At 47.1% G+C, this 23,084-nt stretch overlaps 1 protein-coding gene across 2 annotated transcripts in view; it reads right to left on the reverse strand.

Annotated features, from left to right (window-relative positions):
* The window catches only part of SNX30 (sorting nexin family member 30), a 76,219-nt gene extending 54,655 nt beyond the window's left edge, over positions 1-21,564 (reverse strand). The window contains exon 1 of one of the 2 annotated variants that reach the window (XM_084899237.1): positions 21,161-21,564. In XM_084899237.1, the coding sequence (XP_084755363.1) occupies positions 21,161-21,316 (156 nt within the window). In that variant the 5' untranslated portion in view covers positions 21,317-21,564. The remainder of the gene's footprint in view (positions 1-21,160) is intronic. The other variant, XM_084899236.1, reaches the window with a different exon arrangement.
* Between the last annotated feature and the right edge of the window lie 1,520 nt (positions 21,565-23,084).

Below are 23,084 nucleotides of genomic sequence, written 5' to 3' on the forward strand. Positions count from 1 at the left end.
GGGCACATCCCCAGTGGGGGGTGTGCAGGAGGCAGCTGACCGATCTTTCTCTCTCATCAATGTTTCTAACTCTCTATTCCTATTCCTTCCTCTTTGTAAAACATCAATAAAATATATTTTTTTAAAAAAGAAAAAAGAAAACAGAATGTGTACAGGGTGAAGGAACACGCCAATGTTCGCTGTCTAATGCCAAGAGCACTGGGCAGGTGGCGAGGCAGGCTGTGTGGAGATTCTGGAGTGTGTCTGTGAAAGCCCACAGAGACTAGCTCTCCTGGGAGAGAAAGGCGATCCTGGCGTGCAACTGCACCAGCAAAACTGTCCCAGACGCGCGGCGGGCACAGCTGGAGAGCGCCGTCCCCACAGACCTGGAGCCACCGGGAATTAGCTCCAGACTCTGAGGATCTTAAGAATTTGAGGTGGAGCTCCTGGACAATGGCTAGCTTTTCAGCAAGTAAGTGGCAATTACATATACATCTGATTAAAAGAGCTTAGAAAAAGCACACAGAACAAATAAAAAGAGGAGAGATTAGAGATAAGAGAGGGATCCTTTAAGGGAGCTATTATCATTAGCTCTTTCAACCCCCTCCTCCCCCATGGGACCTGAGGAGGAAAGGACGGATGAGAAGTGTGGTCAGCATTAATGTCAAATGGCTTGAGAAACTCTAAGGAATTTTTTTTAGGTAGGAAAAAACAAAGTCTGGCCATACCAGGGAATCTGTTTCAAACACAGGTAAATTACAGAGGAATAGAAGTATTGCAGTGCTAACAAAACCAAGTAAACCCAAGTTCAACAGCCCTATGTGCTCGTCCTGAAATCCACAGAGCCCGAGGTTAGGACAAGAGGGAAGTCCTGTCAGAGTGACCGTGTTCCGCAAAGGCCTAAAGCAAGGCCACCGCGTACCCAGGTGGGAGCTGCCTCCCTGAGCGGATTCCTCCTACACCTTCCGTCATCCACTTCGTTGACACCTGAATTAAGTCATTTTTCCACTGTCACAAGCCAGCAACCCTCACTGTGGGAACTCGCATGGGGAATTTTGCACCATAGCCCGTTTAAGGAGGCCAGAGGACAAAACAGCCCACCAGCTGTCATCACGGCCTGACTGACATGGCCAGAGGGTCCTCCTTGGATCATCTGAACAAATGACCCGCAGATCAGAGAGCAAAGATGGCCAGCTGAGCGCCCTGGGAGCCTGGGTTCTAAGTTAACTCAAAAACACAGTACAACCCCAAATAAAAAGCAAACTACTGGGGCTAAGAAGTGCTAAAGGATTTGGAGACAAAGCCCATACTTTTCACAGCAAACCTCTAAGTCATGGAAGATAAAAGAAATTAATGGTTTTAGCTCTCACTCTCTAGCCAGGCATTGGGCAAGCATTACACATTGCGTCTCATTTAACCCTTCAAAGAACTCGAAGGTGGGGGAGGTTAAAGGAGATGACCTTTATTATCCCTGTTTTTCTACAAGAGAACAGACCTAGGGAGGTTAGACGGTGGCCAGGCAGAGGCTCACCCCAAGAGTCCAGAGCAGAGGCCAGTGGCCTTCCACCACCTGCCCCCTTGTCACAGGGGATTTCATTAACTAGGCACCTACCAGACAGGAGACCCCCACCCGCCACATTCATCTTTCATCTTCACCAGCACCTGGTCATGAGCAATCCTTCATGTATCTCTTCAAACAATTCCTGCTGTGCCAGTGTCAGAGAAATAAATCAAGCTGCTTCACTCACGGGATTTCCAGAGCCCGCCAGCTCCAGGGAAGAGCCAACATAAAGGACCAGAAGCCATTAACATCTCCATTTGTCTTGTAGTGATGGGGACAGACTGTACCTTGTTTGTGGTGGTGCTGGATACAGAAACCTACACATGTGACAGAAGTGCACAGAACGAAATACACACATGCACCCAAACACAATGAGTGCGCGTAGAACCGAAGAAATCTGAATGGGTTCTGTGGGTTGCATTAAAATCAATTTCCTGGTATTGTTATACAATATGTTACTATTGGAGGAAACTGGCTAAAAGGCCCCTGGGACCTTCTTAGTCACATTTTTTTTTTTATAACATCCTATAAATGTATAATTATTTCAAAATGAAAAGTTTTAAAAATTATTAACTCATGGGCTGTACAAAACCACTGGCTGGCTAGATTTGACCTCTTGGCCTTCGTTTGATGATTCCTGATTTACATGAATAGTATATAATATCCTGTATTTAGGATGGATTTTATAAACCCAAAACAAAAAGTAGAATCCATACAGAAAAAAAGACTAACCGTTTTAACAATTTTTTTCTCTATGTCAAAAAGATACAATTAAATAAAAATGAAAAGATAGCAGCAAACTGGGAAAAGGATTTGAACAAATATAAGTTGATTGCTTTAATATAATAAAGGTTTTGATACATAATGTTTAAAAAGTTTGATACATAAATGGACAAATGATATAAAAATAGCCAATAAACAATAATTGTTCAACATCAATAGTAAACAACAAAATGAAAACTTCTCCCATCAAATTGGCAAAGATTAAAAAGATTACCTCTCATTCTATAGCCACTGTTTCTACTCTACCATACTAAAAATATTTAGAAAAACAAAACCAAACAAAATGGCTTTTTCAAAGCTGTGTTCAGATCCAAAAGAACAAGGAAGGACTTTGTAACCCAGAAGAGAATGTGGGCTGGATAACAAAACTGTAGTTAGGGGACTCTGTGACTGGTTGATCAACCTTAGCTAAAGAGAAAATGTTGATAGTAGAACCGGTGTCTCTCCCTCCATCTTCATCCATGTTGAAGTGTCATCAATGTCAATGCCAAGGACAAAAATGCAGGAGATATCACCATTTGTCTTCAATGACCCAAGCGCTTCCCTCTGTCGGCTGTGACTAAGAGCAGATGGTAATATTTATACCCAGTGAATTTCGTCTTACTATGAAATTCAAGCCCCAGGAAAGCAGAGTCCTCAAAATCACCCAAGGAAGGGAAGACACAAATGGCTGTCAGCCAAGCGCTGTGCTTAATCCTAAACACAATGGTGTTACCACACCAAGGGAGGGGTCCATACACAAAAGGCAGGAAACCAATTCTTCTAGGGTTTTGGTGTGAAAATAACAGCTTCCAAAAGTGCAAGTAAAGAGTTTAGAGGGAGGTGGGAAGAGATTAACCAAAGAATTTATATGCATATATGCACAGCCCATGGACAAACAATAGTGCAAGGAAGGTGTGGGGAGGGGACAGGAGGCCAACAAGGGAGGGCTACATATGTAATACTTTCAACAAAGACATGATGGGGGTTCGGGGGCATTGCTGGGAGAGTGAGGTCTGGCAAGGAACTAGTTGCTGCTGGCCCATGTGCTGAGAGGTGAAACTCTAGCAAAAGTAGGGTCTGCCTTCGGATTCTGTGAAATCTTGGCTTGGCCTCTGAGGGCCCTCAGTTGGTTCTGTATCAGTGTGCTCGTAGGGTGCTCCTTAGAAGTGATGGAGTGATGGATGGGCTGCTTTAGGGGATGGTAGCAAAACAAGCCTCATCAGCTCCATTTTGGGGATCCTTCCCTGGACTTTGTCCATTCTCCATCATTCTTTCCCCTGCTGTTACTTATCCTAGCCTTTGTTTCTCCATCTGTAGCACAAATGAGCATGTAGAAAAGGGTTACTATGTTCATTGTTGAAGGAAAGGTCAGACAAGGGAAGAGATGGATGGGAGCGAGAGTTGAAGAACCTACTCACTGCACAGGACTTGACTGAGCATTTTACCCATTTCCCCTCACTTCCTCTCTGAGGCAGGCAGATGTTATCCCTGTTTTACAGATGAGGAAGTGGAAGCTCTGAGATGCCTTCTTCCTCCTTGTTCACCTAGTTACTGCCCATTTGTGCTTCAAGACTCAGCTCCAAGTATCCCCACTAAGATGCCTTCCTTCTCAGAAGACCTCTCCACCCCCAGCCTGCCAACACCTGTGGAGTGTGGGTTAGTTATCCCCTACAATGCTCTCATCAGGCCCCTGTGCCTAGCGCTTTCCTAATACTTATCATTTGCACTACCATTGCCTGTTTACCTACCTGCCTTTGCCACCGAAACATACGGTACGAGGTGCTATGGACCTGGTATCAGTTACCTTTCTCTCCCCAGCATGGTGTCTATGTCAGCCTGTAATTTTTAAAGGACAACCATAACAATATCCCCTATGGAACATGCCATCAATGTGACGGGACTGCCTGCCCATCAAGGGACGAGGTATCAATTCGCCCTGTTGAATCTGGGCAGGTCCTGAGAGTGCTTTGGCCAAAAGAGTAACGCAGAAGTGATGCTGTGCCAATTCTGGGCAGAGCCCTCGAGTGGCCCAGCAGCGTCCACTTCCTGTCTCTTGGGATGCTCATTCTCGGGACACGTCCTCTAGGGACCCTCCGCCATGCTCTGGGCAGCCTGAGCCACATGGGGATGTCACTTGAGTCCAGTGCCGGCCATGAGGGCATCATCTTAGGCATCCAGGCCAGCTGAGCCCTCTAAGACCACATGAAGACTCCGAGCGAGAACCACACAGCTGAGGCAACGCACAGAATCACAAGACATGTGAATAAATGTGTGCTTTAACCCATTTCATTTGGGAGAGGCTTGCTAAGCGGCAATGCACAAATAGAACAACATCTGCCCGGAACACAGCGGGTACAAAATGAAAGAGCAATTCAATCAGTTCTGACATGATAGACGGCCCAGAGCAAACACTCCATTTCGCAGCCGCTGCCATTATTAAAGTCACGTGGAAGGGGCACAGATGAGGAGAGAGACTGGCTAAAGAGGCAGCTCCAGCCCTGCCAGAGACAGGAAGGAGGGACACTAAGTCCACACGGTGACGGACTGAGCCCTGGGTTCGCCTCTTGTGTCACTCCAAATTCCAAGGAAATGACTAAAGAAATATCAAAATGAGAATAAATCCATTTTTAAAAGGCCAGAAAACAGGGGCAGCTCCTGTCCTTCAATAAAAAATAAAAAAATTATGAAGAATTTCGGGAAGAGATACAGCAGATAGGATCAAATTTAAAATTAAAAATCAAAATCAAATGCAGCCAGAGCTGAGCAACCAAGACCTAATGGCCCACAGAGAGAATGCTGGCCATGGGAAGGGTCTGGAGGGACAGTGGCTGAGAACAGAAGCAAACACTGAGTTTTGATTGCAACTTGATAACAAAAGAGGAAGAGCATTTTGGATCAGCTGTGAAATCCTCCATCTGCAGGGCAGCTCTTTTCCTACTTCCTCTGTTCAGCATGTGGCCCCTTTCGTGTACACAGTGTACAACTCAATAGTGTTAAGTACATTCACACTGTGTACAACCCATCTCCAGAACTTCTTTCAGAACGTTTTTTTTAACCAAAGGAGGTTAGGGCTATGGTTGGGCTTGCCCCTACCCCAAATCAGTCCAAACTTCAGTCAGGACAAAGGTCGACTAACTGTAGTCTTTGAGCACATGTACATACATGCTTGCGTGTACACAGGCATGTACCCAGTGGTGGCACAAAAACAAGTCTCATTGCTGGGAGCAGCAGCTTGTGCCTCTCTGAGAAGGTAGAGGCGACAGAGCCCCACATGTGCAGACTAGAAAGTTGCGGCTCTTGAGTCCAGGTCACCAGGCAGGTGGTCAATTCCCGCCCTAAGTTAAGATCACCATCTTGGACATCACATTCTGGAAAGCAGGTCCAAAAATATAATTGCTAAACTTATCACATGAGGTTAAATGACAATTAAGTAGAAAAGTAGAAATATTGGAATGGAATGGAACGAAAAATAAATCCACCATCCAGAAGATCAAGTCAAGGAATTCTCCCAATATACAGAATGAAAATATAACGCAATAAATGAGCCCTCCAAACAAAAGGAGAGACTAACACCCAAATATCCATAAGAAGTCTTTTCTCCAGAAAAAGGGAATGAAGTATGAACAGAATATAGACACAGCAAGTAAAACTGAAAGGGTTTCAGCGGAAATACCTAAGGAAAATATACACCTAAATACCAGCAGGCTGGTGAGCTCTCTGAATTTAAGAAGAAAAATCAAGGCATATGTGGAAGGATATAAAGAAGGAAAAAAATCACTGGCACAGACTTCTCATCTGGGACTGTGGTGCTGAAGTAACTGAAACAAAGAAAAATGATGCAATCGTTAAAAAGGAAGGGAGTGGCAGGGGAGGAAGATTTTTCGGGACCAATATGCAACAGTCTTCAAGATCTATGGCTGGGCAAAAAACACTGTACAAGGGAACAGGAGTTTTTTTTAAAGACTACATTTCTGCCTTTTCATACTTATGCATAACATATATCCTCGGAAGTTTCTTCAGAAGCGGGTAACAGTGGTGGCCTCTGGGAGGGACACCTGCTGCTAGAGGAAGGGCGAAAGGAACACACAGATGAGTGTGTGTTTCTTCTGAATTCTGTGCCAGGTGAATACACTGCTCACACCCAAAAAAATCTCCCTCCCACCCTCTCTATCTCCCTGTTACACACACACACACACACACACACACACACACACACTGGGAGAAAATGCATCTATCTGACAAGGCCTTCTATACAGAATATACCAAGAATTCTAAATAAGAATATATATGTGGTGGTTCCTACCCCTGGCAGGAGGGGGGCAGGCCCCACAGGGAACCCCCAATCCCTCCAAAGATACCCAAACCCCCTGCCAGCCTCCCACTGGGATGAAATACCCTCCACCTCCACCTCTTCCCTGGCCAGTGGCTCAGATGGGCTGCCGGCCGTCACCGCCCCCAACACATTGAATATTTTTAAATAAACCACTGAAATTTGCATGCCATATACACATTTTTTACTAACGTTCTATTTTCTTTAGTCAAAGGCTTATATAACGTCAAATACTTCTAGCCACTGTGTCTCCCCATTCTACCTTCCTGCAACCACGCATATCATTAAGTTAATTCTATACTATTTTCAAGGACTTGTGAGTGAGGGTTAGTGGGGTATTTGGAAAGTTCTTAACTTGATAATGATCATGTGTATCCACATAGTACTACAATGTAAATTACTCAACTTACTGATATAATTCAAAATTAAAACATTTTTATTCCTTTCCCCCCCCCAAAAAAAACAAAGTCTGTATAGTATATACATACAATATAATTTAGCCTTAAAAGGGGGAGGAGTGGGGACTTAGACAAACTGCCATTCAGACAATGAAAGAATAATGCATACAACTCAGTGCTGTTATGTAATGTATATAATCCAGGGTTTCTACTTCCCTTATGTTATTCACAGGCATAATATAGCACACTGAAAACTAAGTCGGAATAAAGCTGTTTAAGAAACAGTTTAATGGAGCACTGACATTACTGTGAAGTTTGACACAACTGCTAAGAAAGATTTCATGTAATAAAAGGGGCATTAATTTTTTTAAAAAGAGGGATCATAATCAGGCCCTCCAATTCTGAGTGATTTCAAAGAAGCGGAAGTAAAAGCAAGCCCAAGGCCTCTTCTTGTTCTGGAGAAAGTTACAGACACTAATTAAATCATGCCTATGGAGAAAAATAGAATTATAAGCATTAGTCAAATAGAAACAGGAAATAGAACTTGGAGGAAAATCAAATTGAGCAAAGCACACTTGATCAATCCACCCAAAGTTAGGAAATGGAGAAAGGGGAGGGAAAAAAATAGCATAATAAACAGGAAATACAGAATAAAGCTAAAATTCTACATAGAACATTAGCAAACCTAATAGGACTTGCAAACATAAGTATGGTTCCATGTTAAGAAATCAACTAATTCTATTAAAAGATTAGTGCAGGAAAGTCCAATGATCATTTCCACAGGTGCTAAGGGCCTGGGTTTCCACAGCAGAGAAACAGCCACTGCGGCTGCCTGTGAGCAGTGAGTGGTAGGGGCAGAACCTGGACCAGGGGGCTTGCTGGATGCTGAGGCAGGAGGCGGGCAGATGGTGAGGCCTCTCGCCAGAGAAGCCTGGCGGGGATGGGAAGAGGGAGCGGGCAGAGGGCAGAGAGTCTTAGGACACTTCTCTCTCAAGGCAGACTGACACAGTGAGGAGGAAGCGGCTGAAAAGGCTAGAAACTGAAATAAGGGAAGAGACACGGGCTAAGATACAGTGGAGGCTGGTTTCCTCCCTGTTGGCTGAGGACTGTGCTTTCTGTATAGGACAGTGCCTAATGAATGCACTTAAGTGCGAATAATAATAATAATAATAATAATGTTTAAAAAAAAAAAAAAAAGGAGGGAGGGGTTAGGGAAAGGATGACAGTTCTGGAGCAGTGATGGTGGAGAGAGTGGGCTCTGAAGTTACAAAGACCCAAGTTCAAATCCCAGCCTTACTGTCTTTGAGCTCTGGGAGCCTGAACAAGATACTTCACCTCTCAGAGCCTACATTTCTCAGCTGTCAAAGGGGAGCGAGATAGTAGCTGCACCACAGGAGAGTGCTCCCAGCCAAAGGAAGTGTTCCGTAAATGTCAGTAATGAGTACACAGTGGCGGTAACTGAAGGACCATGGGCTGAACACCCTGAATGAGGGAGAGACCGGAACGAAGGAAAAGAGAAGCAGCGACAATTAGAAAAATGAAAAGCAGTCCCAAGCACATGTTAAACATGACAACATGAGCGTAGAGGAGACCACAGTAAGTTTTTCTAGAAACAGGAACTGCTAGAATGTTGACAGAGGATGGGTATTCCCAGGAAGCTCCAGGTCGATCCAGAATGGGGGGGGGGGGGTGAGGGGGGAGAAGCCCTGTGACCCCCTCCCCCCCCCCCCCCCCCCCCCGACGCATTGCAAGCAAACCCAGAGAATGAGAACAGTCCTGAAGGAGAACACCAAATGGATGAGGGGTGATTTTAACTGGACTTGAAAAGCCAGAACCTCCAAAGATACTCTCCAGGCCAAGCTCACGGTTGTGCAATTTGTGTGATCACATGGGCTACTGCTGCTACTTAATTCTTTTTTAACAAGGGGACAAGCATTTTATATCTGTGCTGGGCCCCACAAATGTTGTAACCAACTCTGGATATACTGGTAAAGAACATTCATTGGATTAACACACATAGAATAAAATCTGAGGGCTGGGTAGTAAAGAATTTCCCATTATAATCAGACCAGAAAACAATTATTCAAATTGTCATTGTAAATCCTACCCTGACCATTAATTTAAAAGACCAAAGGTAGCTATTGCCTACTATAGAGAACCGAAGGGCTCCTTCAAACATGCTTCATTCTAGAATTTCTTTAACGCAAAGTAATCACTCTGATTACCACCATGGCATTTTGCATAATATACCCTAACTGTCATGTTAAAGCGCAATTATTCACTTGTACCTCTTCTGTCTCCCTTCCTGGATCTCAGGTGCCTGGAAGGTGAGGTCATCTTGTGCATCTATGTATCCTTCGGGCATAGGACACGATAGGCCCACATAAATCTCCGAGGAAGGAAGGGAAAGACCAAGTGTCCTTCACAACTGCTGATGTGAGTCATTAAATAAACCAGATTCTCTTGCCCGGATGGAGCAGAGAAAGGCTGCGATACTGCATTTTTGCAGCATAGAAGCCGATGCCAGCAGAATGACAAGCCTGATCCTTAGAACATACCTCTGCCCTACTTAAATAGCTCTAAAGAAGGCCTAGGCTTCCATTTCTGCAACACCACCACCATCCCATAACCACTTTTGTTCTAATTACAAGAAGGTATCCTTTATCTGAATATCTGAGATCTGACCTGTCCCAGGCTAATTTTTATACATATACCCAGGATATATATATTCCGGAATTTGGGTATATTAACTTTCAAGAAAAATAAGGCCTATACAGTGCACAGTACAGAGAAGTTCCTCATACACTTAGTACTTCAAATATTAACATAACATGGTTTATTAATATTAATAAGAAATGAGCTTTAAAAGTATATACACCCTTGCTGAAACCGGTTTGGCTCAGTGGATAGAACCTCAGCCTGCGGACCAAAAGGTCCCGGGTTCGACTCTGGTCAAGGGCATGTACCTTGGTTGCGGGCACATCCCCAGTAGGGGGTGTGCCTCAGGAGGCAGCTGATCAATGTTTCTCTCTCAGCGATGTTTCTGACTATCTATCTCTCTCCCTTCCTCTCTGTAAAAAAAATCAATAAAATATATTTAAAAATAAATAAATAAATAAATAAATAAATAAATAAAAGTATATACACCCTCAATGGGGAAAGGACAGTCTTTTCAGCAAGTGGAAGTGGGAAAATTGGATCTCCACATGCAAAACAATGAATTTGGACCCTCATCTTACACCACTTAGAATAATTAATTCAAAATGGATTAAAGACCTAAACCTAAGACCGGAAACTATGAATCTCCTGGGGGAAAAACAACAAAACAAAAAAACAAGGGAAAAGCTTCAGGACATTGGACTTGCCAGTTATTTCTTGGCTATGACACCAAAAATATAGGCAACAAAAGCAAAAACAGGACAAACAGGTCTACATCAAACTTTCAAAGTTTTGTGCAAAGGTCACAAAACTTTGTAAAACTTCACATCCATTAAAATGCCACAATCAAAAGCCTAGAAAAGAACAAGGGTTGGTGAGAATGAATGGGAGTCCTCATGCACTGTTGGCGGGACTGTAAAATTTTCATTGTGCAGTCACAATAAAAAACAATACTCAAAAAAGTAAAAGAGAATTGCTGGGCCCTGCCAGCTCAGTTACTTAGAACATCATCCCGACACACCAAGGTTGCAGGTTCGATCAACCAATGAATGAACGGATGTGTGGAACAACAAATTTGTGTTTCTCTCTCTTTCTCTCTCAAACCAATCAATAAAAATTCTTAAAAAAAGATTTACTATATGATCCAGCAATCCGCTTCTGGGTATGTGTGTGTGTGTATGTATGTATATGTGTGTGTGTGTGTGTGTGTGTGTATGTATGTATATATATATATATATATATATATATATATATATGTACTAAAACAGGATCTGGCAGAGGTATTTCCATACCCAGGTTCATGCAGCATTATTCACAATAGCCAATCAACAGATGAGTGGATAAAGAAAATATATATACACACATAATGGAGTATTTTTCAGTCTTTAAGAAGAAGAAAATTTTGTCACATGCCACAACAATTGGTGACCCTTGTGAACAATGCAGCGCCACTGGATTTCTATCACTTGCACACCAAACTCCACTCCCTGAGTCCAGTAATCTCAGCCCTGGTGAAACTGTCTTCCCTGACTTTCTGCTGCAACAGCTTCTTCCTGGAGTCCTTGCCTACTGGCCCTGCCCACCCAACCCTGGCGAGGGGCTCAGCCAGTGACCTGTCCAGTCACAAGCATGGCCCTGCACCTTCCGTGCTGAAAACACAACTGGCCTCCCAGTCACGCAGGATAAAGCCTTTACGACTGCCCTTTCAGACTACAACCTGCCCGCCACCTCCCCTTCCAGCCACATCGCTCACCTGCCCACTGCCCCACACACTCTCGTGCAACCTGACACTGCCAAGCTTTGCACCTGCTGGTTTTTCTGCTCAAGATATTCTTCCTCCCCTGCCTGTCTGTAAAAACCTCTACTTCTTCATTCTCCAACTCAAACGTCATCTCCTTTGGAAAAGCCACCATCCTCCTCAGCGCGGTCACTCCTCCCTTCTTCCCCTGTGTACTATTTTCACAACTGCAGTAGACAATGTCTGGGTCATATCCTCTCGGCCTGGCCCGTTCAGTGCCCGCTGTCCTCACTGCCAGCTGCCAGCACCTGCATTTCTTGGCCTGACTGCTTCCTCTGGCTGCGGAACCTGCTTTGCTCACTCAGGCGGCGGCAGGATGGAACGTGCTCGGGGATTCATGCCCAAACACCCCCACCTGGCAGTGCGCAACCAACGACCCATAGGGTTGCTGTTTGAACCCCAGCCCCCTGACCAGGGGTTGGGATAATAACCAAGGTGCACGTCTACACAGGCTCCCAGGGGTTCCAGGGGGGTACAGCTCCAGCTCTGCTCAGTGAGCACCGGCTCTAGAACCCCTTTCACTGGTTGCCTTCCCTTCCCCACCTCACCCCTTCACCCCTCAAACTACCGGCAGTTAAATGTTTTCCCTGGGCCTGCTTCGGAGGTAATAACACCTGGTATTCCCACAGTCTTTACTGTGCGCCACACACTATCTTAAACACTCATTTAATCTTCAGAGCACCCCTGAAAAATAATCCAAATTTTAGTGGACGTTGGGCATTATGGCAGTCCCCCCTTCTCTGCAGGGGATAAGACGCAAGACCCCCAGGGGACGCCGGAAACCTGCATTAGTATATACTCTGTTGCTTCCTATAGATACTTACGTATGATAATGTTTAGGCACACTAAGAGATTAACAATAACTAATAGGATAGAATAATTACAACAATATACTGTAATAAAAGTTGAGACTATGGTCTTTCTCTTAAAGTATCCTTTTGCACGGTGCTCATCCTCTTTCTTTTTTAAAAAAATATATTTTATTGATTTTTTTTTTTTTACAGAGAGGAAGGGAGAGGGATAGAGAGTTAGAAACATCTATGAGAGAGAAACATCAATCAGCTGCCTCCTGCACACCCCCTACTGGGGACGTGCCCGCAACTAAGGTACATGCCCTTGACCGGAATCGAACCTGGGACCTTTCAGTCCGCAGGCTGACGCTCTATCCACTGAGCCAAACCGGTTAGGACAACACTCACCCTTCTTGTGATGATATGAGATAAATTGCTTACGTGATGAGATGAAGTGACGTGAATGACATAGGCATGGGGATAGCATTAGGCTATACCAGTGGTCAGCAAACCGAGGCTCACGAGCCACATGCGGCTCTTTGGCTCCTGGAGTTTGGCTCTTCCACAAAATAACACGTGCGGGTGCGCTCGTACAGTGCGATTGAAACTTCGTGGCCCATGCACAGAAGTCGGTTTTCGGCCTGGGCGAGTCTATTTTGAAGAAGTGGTTCTAACACTGAGCCACACTCAAGGGGCCAAAGAGCCACACGTGGCTCGTGAGCCGTGGCTTGCCGACCACTGGGCTATACTGACCTCCTGATCATGTCAGATCAGGAGGAGGATCAGCTGCTTTGGGTGCCATGACAGTGTCAATAGGTTATATGCCAGGAGTAGATGTTGATGGCTGAGAAATTTCAGTATTTTCAGACTGCAGTGACCATGGGTAATGAACTGTGAAAAGCAAAGCTTCACATAAGGGGTGAGGACTTCTGTACAAGGTTCAGAGACTCACCCACTGCCATAGAGCTAGTAAATATATTTAGCTTCTTTCACATTCTATTACAACCATCTGTGTACGTTTCATTCTTCTCCATTGGACCATGACCCTCTCAAGGGAGACCTTTTTAAAATCTTTTTCTACATTCCCAGCATCTAGCAGAGAACCAAGCATGTAGCAGATGCTCAAGAAATATGGGTTTTGAAGAGTAACTGCACTTTGCTACTCAAACATGCTGTGTGCTTTTCCTTCCTCTGTGCCTTTTCGCAAATAGGAGCCCTGAAACACTTGTTCTGTGCATCCCTCTTACCCTTGTCCACTCACCTCCCCCCTCCCCCTTATCACACACACACACACACACACACACACACACACACACACACGGGACAAGAATTCCCGATCCTTGCTTTGGCAGTCATAACAAGGAATTCTCACATCTGGGGCAAAGCAGATGTCAGACAGCATATGACCCCTCTAATATCAAGCAAACAAACCCAGTTGCTCACACATGAATCAGTACACTTTTGCCAAGCTGTTATTTATGTCCTTATTTTCATTGGAGAGACTCTTAGTTATCATAGAACGTGGCTTCTTGCCCATAAACTCCACTAACACTCAATTCTCCCTTAACCTGAAATCAGTCTTTCCCCCTAAGCCACCAAACTGTTGTGTTTTCTTTACTCCTGCCCCCAGTCTTCCCTCAAATCAGTCTTTCCCCCTAAGCCTCTAAACTGCTATGACCTCCTCCCTCCACGTGACTGTCAATATCTACTAGGTCTACATTCTGACCTCGATCTCTGCACCTTCCACCCACGTCTCTATTTAGATCTATTGGAGTTATGCATCTCTTATATAAAAAGCCCGAGGCCGTCACGCCGTAACGCCGTCAGGACCGAACGAGCAGCCGCTCTAGCAGCGGGTGGGGCGGGTGCGAGCTACTAGCACACGTTTTCGTGCGCGCTGGGCCTCTAGTATGTAATAAAGAAGGGCTTCCCTGAGGCACCATTTGTGCTAGGCCTTGATGTTTCCCTGGGCTTTCAACTGCAGGGTTCGGGCAACTCTGTCCTGAATTCCTGACTTCAAACTGCATCCTAGTCATCTTGACACCTCTGGCTCCCACTTGCTTCCCAATCTGCTACTGCTGCTCTCCAGGTTACGGCTCTGTCCTCTGCCAGATTTCTCATGTTTTCCATCACTTACGTAACTAATTCCCTGCATTATAGTCTTACAGTGGTTTTTATTTCCTGACTGGATTACAACTAATACAGAAATTGACAAACGACTAGGCAAAAAAAAAAAAAAAAAAAAGCAAGCTAGGACTAAAAACAACCACCGCCATCTCACATTTATGAAAGGCTCACTATATACCAGACACTCTCATGGTAGTGTGTTTTTGCAATAAACCCAATGGGTTACCATAGCAACCCTGTGATGTATGTACCTTTGTTATCCCCCTTTTAACATGAGGAAACTGAGGCTCAGAGAGGTGAAATAATCTGCTGTTCCAAAGACGGCAAGCAGTGGAACGGGGACTCAAATCCAGACAACCTGGCTCCAGAGTGCACCCTCCCTCCAAAACACGAAGCCCGGCGCAGTGTTTCGAGCAGGCAGGCACTCTACAGGGTCAAGTGCAACCGAGAGGTCAGGTGAGATAAGGGCCGCGAGGCGTCGACTGGATTTAGCAATAGGGAAGTCACGAGGAGCCCGGAACAGGAAAGTCAGAGACCAGACAGCATGAGGCTGGCCAGTGAGCCAGAGGTTAGGAAGCAGAGACAAGAGGAGCAAACCTTTCTTTCGGGAAGTCTGGCTCTGAAGAGGAAGCACAAAATCAGACAGGAGATGGAAGAGACGCAGAGCTTTCTTCACTCCTGCTCTGTTTTAGAAACGACAGCATCTTGAATGTTTGAATACTGACGGGATGGAGCCAGTTGAGAGGGGAGTCTGAAATCCTGAGGCAGGAGGACAGCAGAGCAGGGTCAGGTCTCCCAGAGGCCAGCGGGGCAGCTATATAGTCCAGGATCCACTCAGAGTCTCTTCTAGGGCAACAGGGGGCAGAAAGCAAAGATGGCTGCAGATTCAGAACATGCTGTATTTTGGGGGAAGTTGTTTTACTCTGGCTTCTATCTTTTCTGAGCTAGAGAACGAGGCCAGTAGCAGAAGGAAGGGTGGAGCAGAGTGGTAAAGGGTGTGAGGAGCAGAGAAAAGCTTGAGATCAGCCACGGTGCTGCATGGGGACGTACTGTGGGAAGACAGGAGTCCCCAGCCAGAGGCCCCAAGTGTAGCTGGGATTTGTGGTTTTACACAGGCAGGAATTCTCAAGTTATCTTCAGCCCGAAGTGTAGGCAAAGGACCTGGCCAAATGGGATGGCCCAGATTAGGTGTAAGAGAAGGAAAGCAAAGAAACTGAGTAAAAGACAGTGGCAGGAGCAACTGACCCGATGAGCCAGGGGCTATACAGGAGGTAGGCGAACGAAGGCGGACAGAGAACAGGTGCAGTCAGTTATTACTGACTGAGGAGAGGATAAGGCGAGAAAAGATGGCATGTGATAGCATTATCTCCAAGCAGCAACAGTTTTGATGTTATAGTACAAGGGTGCGGCCATGGGAGAGGGCAGCTGATTTCAAAAAAAGGAGTGAAGGTGACTGGAAATAGGGTAAAAAAAACAAACATGCACACTAAAATAATTTTTTTTTTTTTAAATCCTGAGAATTTTGGATAGAGTTCCGTGAGGTGAGGGCATGATTTGAGAAGACTAAAAGGAGTGGTCTAAAAGAGTTTAACAAATAGGAGTGGGAAGAAAAAGGTAGTGGAAGGTCTGCAGTGGACCTTGGTTGTTCCTGCTTGTCCAATATCCAGCGGTCCTATTTCTAATAACAGCATCTTCACTTTGCTTTTGAGGCCACCTCTTTCCTCCTCAGGCCCCGAGAGGACTTCCAAAATATTCATGATATTCTATAGTTTAACCTGGAACAGAAGAACCTGAGTGTTCATGTTATGATTTTCTAAGCCATATAGATACATTTTATTCTTTAGATTAAAGAGGTGCCTTTTATATACTTTGGATATAGATTTCACAGTTCAAACGAACATACTAAAACTTCCTTTCTCCACGCTCTGAAGATAAGGGTCAGGTCTGAGCCAGCCGAGTTACAAAGATTGGCTTCGGCGCCTGACCCAGTTTGGGTCCATGAGACACCAGGCCAAGCTTTCGCTGGAACTGTCAGGAAAGAGGTGTTCGCTTTCTGCCGTAGCCGTGAAGCTTGTTTGTACAACATCTCCCTTCCCCAAGGATAAAGCTAACACAGAAGAACGCGGAGACAACAGGAAGGTGGCAGATCCCGGACATCACCTGAACGCCTAGTTCCAGCCGTCCCTGAAGCCACATACCTGGGGCTCTTCGACAACATGAGCCAATGGGCCTTCGGTGTATGGCATTTTAATTAAAAAGAAACCTAACCCAGTAGTCTAGTCAAATAAAGGGATAGTCTCAATTCAACAGCCTGTATGATCCTTTTCAACACATAAGCCAAACCATGCACTCCCCCTGCTCAAGACCCTGCAATGTCTCTCAAAGTAAAGCCTCAAGTTCTCGGGGTGGCCTACCAGGCCCTACCCAGTCTGCCCCCATCGCACCGCACCGTCAGCCTGTGACTTTCCATTGCTCACTCCGCTCTAGACACACCAGGCCTCTGGGCTATATGACACCCCGAAAATGTGCCTTCAGGCCCCTGCTTTGGCTGTTCCCTCCACCTCGACACTCCCCCAGACATCCACTCACAAACTGCCTCACTTTTTTCACGTCTCTGCTCAGATCTCCGATTCTCAATAAGGCTTATACCTGCCTCCCCACCCCCACGGCCAGTGACCCTGGACACTCCCCTCCCTGCCCGCTGCTTCTTCCTTCCACAGCACTTATTACACGGTACAGCGGATGGACCCAACGAGGGCGGGAGGCAACTGGCTGATTCATCTCAAGTTCCTAGAATAGCGTCTGACTCTTAGCAGGCCCTCACATATTTACTGAGTGAACAAATAAAAAGGCATAAGTCTCCAAGGGGCAGAACTGGGCTCGTGGAGAGAAAGGACACCGAGTTTTACCTCCTAAACATGATGTGCGTGGAGTACGGGAGGAAGACACCTCCACTTCAAAGACTTTGGGGGAAGCAGGGACCTAAGGGGTGGAAGGTGGTGGAAGAGTTCAGTAAAGAGGTTGAGGATGTGGGCAGGGGTGTTAACCACCATTGGGGCTTAAGAGGGATTGATGTGAAGTTTGGGGAGGCACAGGGGAGTTGAAGACCGAGTCAGGGGAGAAGCAGCCCAGAGAAGTTTGCAGATGAAAGTAAAAAAAAGAAAAAAAAAAAAAAACAAGAAAGAGAGAGAGAGAGAGAGAGAGAGAGAGAGAGAGAGAGAGAGAGAGGGGGAGAGAAGGACCAGTGGTTTGCTTACATTTTAGGTGTTAGAAGGATGTAGTGATAGAAGGCCTGGTGAGCTAAGCTAGCTTTAAAAGACTTAGTCTTAGCAACTCTTGGTAGAAAGGGTTCCTCCCATTACTCCATGGTTTGAAAGATTTTAGATTTGTGGGTGGAGAGGCCATGGTCGTACCCCAGGGGCCATTCAGACCTGCCTGCTGGACTGGGACACACGGCATCCCTGCCCCTGGCACCACAGAAACCAATCCCCTCACGCAATGTCATAACCCTGCACTGTACGCAGCCTGTCCGATCCTCATTCTCCAAGCCCAGCGCTGACTCTGAAGCAGGCATCCAGGATCACAACCCTCATATCCAAAGAGCCGAGAGAACAGGCTTCTTTTTTTCTTGTTTATTTATCTTCACCCGATGATATTTTTTCATTGATTTTTAGAGAGAGTGGAAGGGAGGTGGAGAGACGGAGAGAGAAAGATCAACGTGAGAAAGACATACCCATTGGTTGCCTTCTGCATGCACCCCGACCAGGGCCAGGAACCCAGGTGCGTGCCCTCGACCGGAATGAAAGCCAGGACCCTTCGATCCGCATGCCAACGCTCTATCCCACTGAGCCAAACCGGCCAGGGCAGAACAGACTTCTTTTTAAAGACAAAGCGGAGCACTCAGTGTTCCTACCTGCCCTGCATGCTGCCCGAGCAGGAAAAAGCAGGGCAAAGGGAAGCAAGCCCGCCTTCCACTGGGCCTGATTCACCTTTGATGCTTGTCAACTTCTCTCTGCAGAAATGTCCCCGGAGTTATGAAAACATCTGTGCACATGCCAAGATTCAAGGAAAATGTTACTCCCAGAGAAACAAATCATATTGCCTATCCTCTAAGGAAAAGTGAGTTACTATACATCAGACCCTTGGGAATGATGTCATTTTGGTGTTCCTCACAGCTCTAAGGAAACTTATTAAGTATTCAATAAGTATCCCTGGCCATTGTTCTCAGTGCTTCGAGTGTCGGCCAGGGTGTCAGGTTCAATTCCTGGTAAAAGGCACGTGCCTAGGTTGCAGGTTTGATCCCTGGCCCAATCGATGTGTTTCCTCTCTCTCTCACTCCCGCCCTCTCCCCCCTCTACTCTTTCTAAAAAAAAAAAAAAAAAAAAAAAAAAAAAAAAAAAAAAATTAATGGAGCCAGGCTAGTGTGGCTCAGTTGGTTGAGCATCATCCCATGCACCAAGACATCATTAGTTTGATTTCTAGTAAGGGCACATGGGTTGTGGCTCCATCCCCATGGGACATGCAATTGATGCTTCTCTCTGTTTTTCTCTCTCCCTTTTTCTCTCTAAAAATCAATTTAAAAAATTTTTTAAAGAATCAATGGAAAAAATATCCTGGGGTAAAGATCAACCAAAAAAATCAATACTTAATAATAAGGCCTTCAAGACTGTCTCTCCCATATAACTGTCTCCGTAAAAGCAGCCAGCAGAAATTGAACTTGATCCTGACCTCCTGTCCATCAACAAGATCTTGGTCGTACAGGGCATATGTCCTCCCAGTACTTATTAGTGAAATGCCCACACCTCTGGGTCAGGTGTCCTCCAAGAGTGGACCATTAAGCAAGTATTTAAAATAGCCACCTGGAGTAGCCATCTGCCAAGATGGCCCCTAGGACCCCTAAGTTAATGTTACCCATCAGTTCTGTGACTTTAAGTGAAACTACATATCATGAAGCCACTGCTAATTATATAAACAAGAGTGCCTATATTCATTCATACCCTCTTCCCACACTGTACCGGCATTGGTCTATGTGACCAACAGAATGTGGCAGAGGCCTATATGTCACTTCCAGGATTAGCTTATACAAGATTGGGGATTGAGTCTTGGGCTCTCTTGCTTGCTGGAATCACTTGCTGGAAGAGACCAGTTGCTATGCCCAATGGATGTTCACTCCCCATTCCAGTCTTCAGATGACACAACGCTCAACAGCTTGGTGGGAACCTCATGAGAGACCTGAGTCAGAACCAGCCAGCTACACTGCTCCCTGATTTTTGACCCACAGGAACTATTTTCAGGTGCTAAATGTTGGGGTAGTTCATTACACAGCAACAGATACATTAATTCGCTATCCTACGTGGACCCGAGATGGAAATCAAAAGATGTAACCTCAGTTCCTAACCAACATACAAATAGCACAATTACTCTTTCCACGAGAAAGCAACAAATGATTCAGTCATTTCAACCATTTCTTATTGAGTGGTAAATACGAGGAAGGTATTTCCAACCTACATAATAAGCCTTCGTATAGTTTATAATCTATAAAATAAAGAAAGACAAAGAGCCATTCACACACACCTCAAGTTGCTCAATCCACTGGCTTCATGAGCTTTTTAAGTCTTCTTGCTCCCAATGCTTTTCCCCTGACTCCCCGCTCTTTGCTTTTGCAAACCCTCTCAAGAAGGTATGTCAAACACCCGCCCTGGATATTCTGAGTACTCAGTGCAGGCATGCTCCTTTTAATTGTACCACATGCCCTCCGGTCTAACGGGGAAAGAAAGTTAGGTCCCTGATTTCACTTAGTAGTAGAACAAGAAGGAATCCATTTCATATTTTACTTAGGAGGAGGAAATCCTGGTCACAAGCGTTGAGAACAATTCTAATTTCTGCAACTAGTAATACATGTCAACCTTAACGCTGGTACAATCGCGGCTCCAGCCCTGGTCACAGCTGCAATGGCGATGGGGGAGGGGGACTGCGGCCCCTCACCCGCCGCTCCACTCTGCTGTCTCTCGAAGCAGCGGGAGGGCTGCGCTGCTCAGAGAAAAATCAGGAGCCTCTCTCTGCACAAAGAAGGTCAAAGGGCGGGCTTTCTTTCCCTCGACCACAAAACCAGCGTCTGCCAAATCTAAATAGTGTGGGAGGCCGTCAGAGGTGAAGGGAGCCCAGACAGAAAACCACAGCTGGGTCTCCTCCCGCCGCTGGGGTCTGAGTCAGGTGACTTCGCAGGGCACACAACAAACCTAAACAAAGATCCTGCCCACATGACAGGCGTGGGGAGAGGACGGGCGCAGAGAGCGAAGCTGCCCGGACCTGCTGCAGAAAACCATTAGCTCGTACGTCTTGGCAGCCCCCGCCAGCAGGGGGGACCTCCAAGTTACTTTGCAGCTCAGCTTTCGGGGATGCACCGGGAGGAACTCGGGACCCCATCCCAGGGCACAGGCGCCGAGCCCTGCCCGCAAGCCTCCGGGCCCTACCGGCAGGCAGGACCCCTCCCACCAGCCCTCACCAGCCTGGCAAGCCCGTGCTCTCCGCCCGCTTCCCCCGCAGCTGCGACCCCACGGGGGCGGCGGAGAGGAAACGCCTTTTCTAAAGGACAGGCTCTGGGGGGCGAGGGTCCGGCCGTGCCCCTCCGCCTCCCCGTCCCCAGGGAGAGGGCACCAGGGGGGGCGCGGCCCGGTGCCCAGGGGAGCTGGTGCCCACCACCCCCTCTGGAAGAGCCACGACCCTCCCGATCGCCCGCTCAGCGCGCCCCACCTTGTCGCCGAAGCTGCGGGCCGTCAGCAGGTCCGGGCTGGGCGTGCTGTCGCCGCCCACGGCCTCCTCGCTGCTGGAGCCGGCCAGCGGGTGCGGCATGTCGCGCAGGGAGTGGGGCCCCGTGGACGGCAGGGCCTTGGGGAGCCCGCCCGACATGGCGAGCAGCGCCCGGGACGCGCGGCCGAGGCCCCGCTCGGCTGCAGCTCTGGCACAGGCCCTGCACCCGCCGCCGCCGCCGCCGCCGCCGCCTCTCCGCCGCGGGGCCGGGCCGGGCCGGTGCTCCGCTGCGCGCCCCCGCTCCGCGCCGAGCCCCGCGGCCGCTCGCACCTTGGCCGCTGGCGGCCGGCCAGCTCCGCCACGCCGCCCAGCCCGCCCGCGCCCCGCCCCGCGGCGCCGGGCCACCCACCCGGGAAGGAGGGGAGGGGACACGGGGAGCCGGAGGAGGGAGGACGGGAGGCGGCAGCTCCGCCCCGCAGGAAGTGCGCCCGGAGCCCGCGGCCTCGGCCCTCCTGGCCTCCGAGCTGGCCCCCGAGAGCCCGGCCCGTGGAGGCTGCGCGCTGTGCCCGGCGCGGATGTTTAACGGAAATCGGGGCTGGAAGAGACGTTCCATTCCACCGCGTTTACTGGTGCGCCCACGGGCAGCCAGGCTTGGAGATGGGGGCTTTGGAGCACGCACGTGGGTCGGGGTCTTCTGGCCTTTAACCCAAAATGGAAGGAATTAGAAGCCACAGTAGGAATGGCATAAAGGACCATTATTAGGCTCGAAGGAGAGAACAAACAATTGAAGGAGATGATCTGGGGTTTCTTCAAATGAGACCCCCGTGCCATCTTGCTTCTGCAGCTAAGCTGGGTTTATGTAAGGTTAAACCTCATGAGTGAGCATCTGTAAGTAAAGAGAGGGAGTGCTACCAATGATACGACTTTTAAACTCGCACCTTGCCGAAACCGGTTTGGCTCAGTGGTAGAGCGTTGGTCTGCGAACTGAAAGGTCCCAGGTTCAATTCCGGTCAAGGGCATGTACATTGGTTGCAGGCACATCCCCTAAAGGGATTGTGCAAGAGGCAGCTGGTCGATGTTTCTCTCTCATCGACGTTTCTAGCTCTCTCTCTCCCGTCCTCCTCTCTGTAAAATATCAATAAAATATATTTAAACTCACACCTTGACTGAATTGAAGCTTTTTGAAAGAACAGTGAGATTTAAGCTCCTATTCATGCTTTTGTGCTTTCTTCCAGGCCTTTGGCTGAGCTGGATCCTCAGCTTCCTTGGCTAGCAGAGTGGAGATAGGCAGGCATCGCTTCAGCCACGTGGGGTGGAAGTTCACTTCCTTTCCCACCTTACCTGCCTCTGCAGCGTTTGCTCTTAGGCCAAGTCAGTTCAGGCCAGAAGGAATCAATACGAACAATGTAACAGGTAGGGTGGCTTATTGTGAGGGAGACCTTTTTTTCCCCTATCTGTTCCCAAACTCTAGGTTTGTCCCGTTTCACACAAATCCTGAAGCTGGGATTCACTGTGGTCTACACCACACTTTAATCTAGAAACAAGTGATGTTTTGGCAGGAGGAGAATGCAGAAAGTTCAAGCTGACCCAAAGTATCACTCAATGAGCTTCAAAGACCTTCCTTCTTCTTCCCAGTGTGATTCACTGGGCCTTAGTCTTCAATTATCATCTTTTGTCTCCTCCGCAGGTGTCTGCCTTGTGGGGAGACTAGGGCTCAGAGGGCACTGGGGACAATTGTAAGTGCTGCATCTTCACAGGAACGCCAATGTCTGGTCCTCTTGGAACTGGGTAAAATTAACACTGTATATTCAACAGCATCTTGACAGCTACTACAGGCCCCATTCACGGTTCTTCTGATTGGCATTAAAATGAACAATATGAATATATAATAACTAGAAATGAGGGTTCTATAGATGTATAGCATAGG

The sequence above is a fragment of the Pipistrellus hanaki genome (assembly GCF_964339955.1).
Source record: "Pipistrellus hanaki genome assembly, chromosome: 11".
NCBI classification, from domain to species: Eukaryota; Metazoa; Chordata; class Mammalia; order Chiroptera; family Vespertilionidae; genus Pipistrellus; species Pipistrellus hanaki.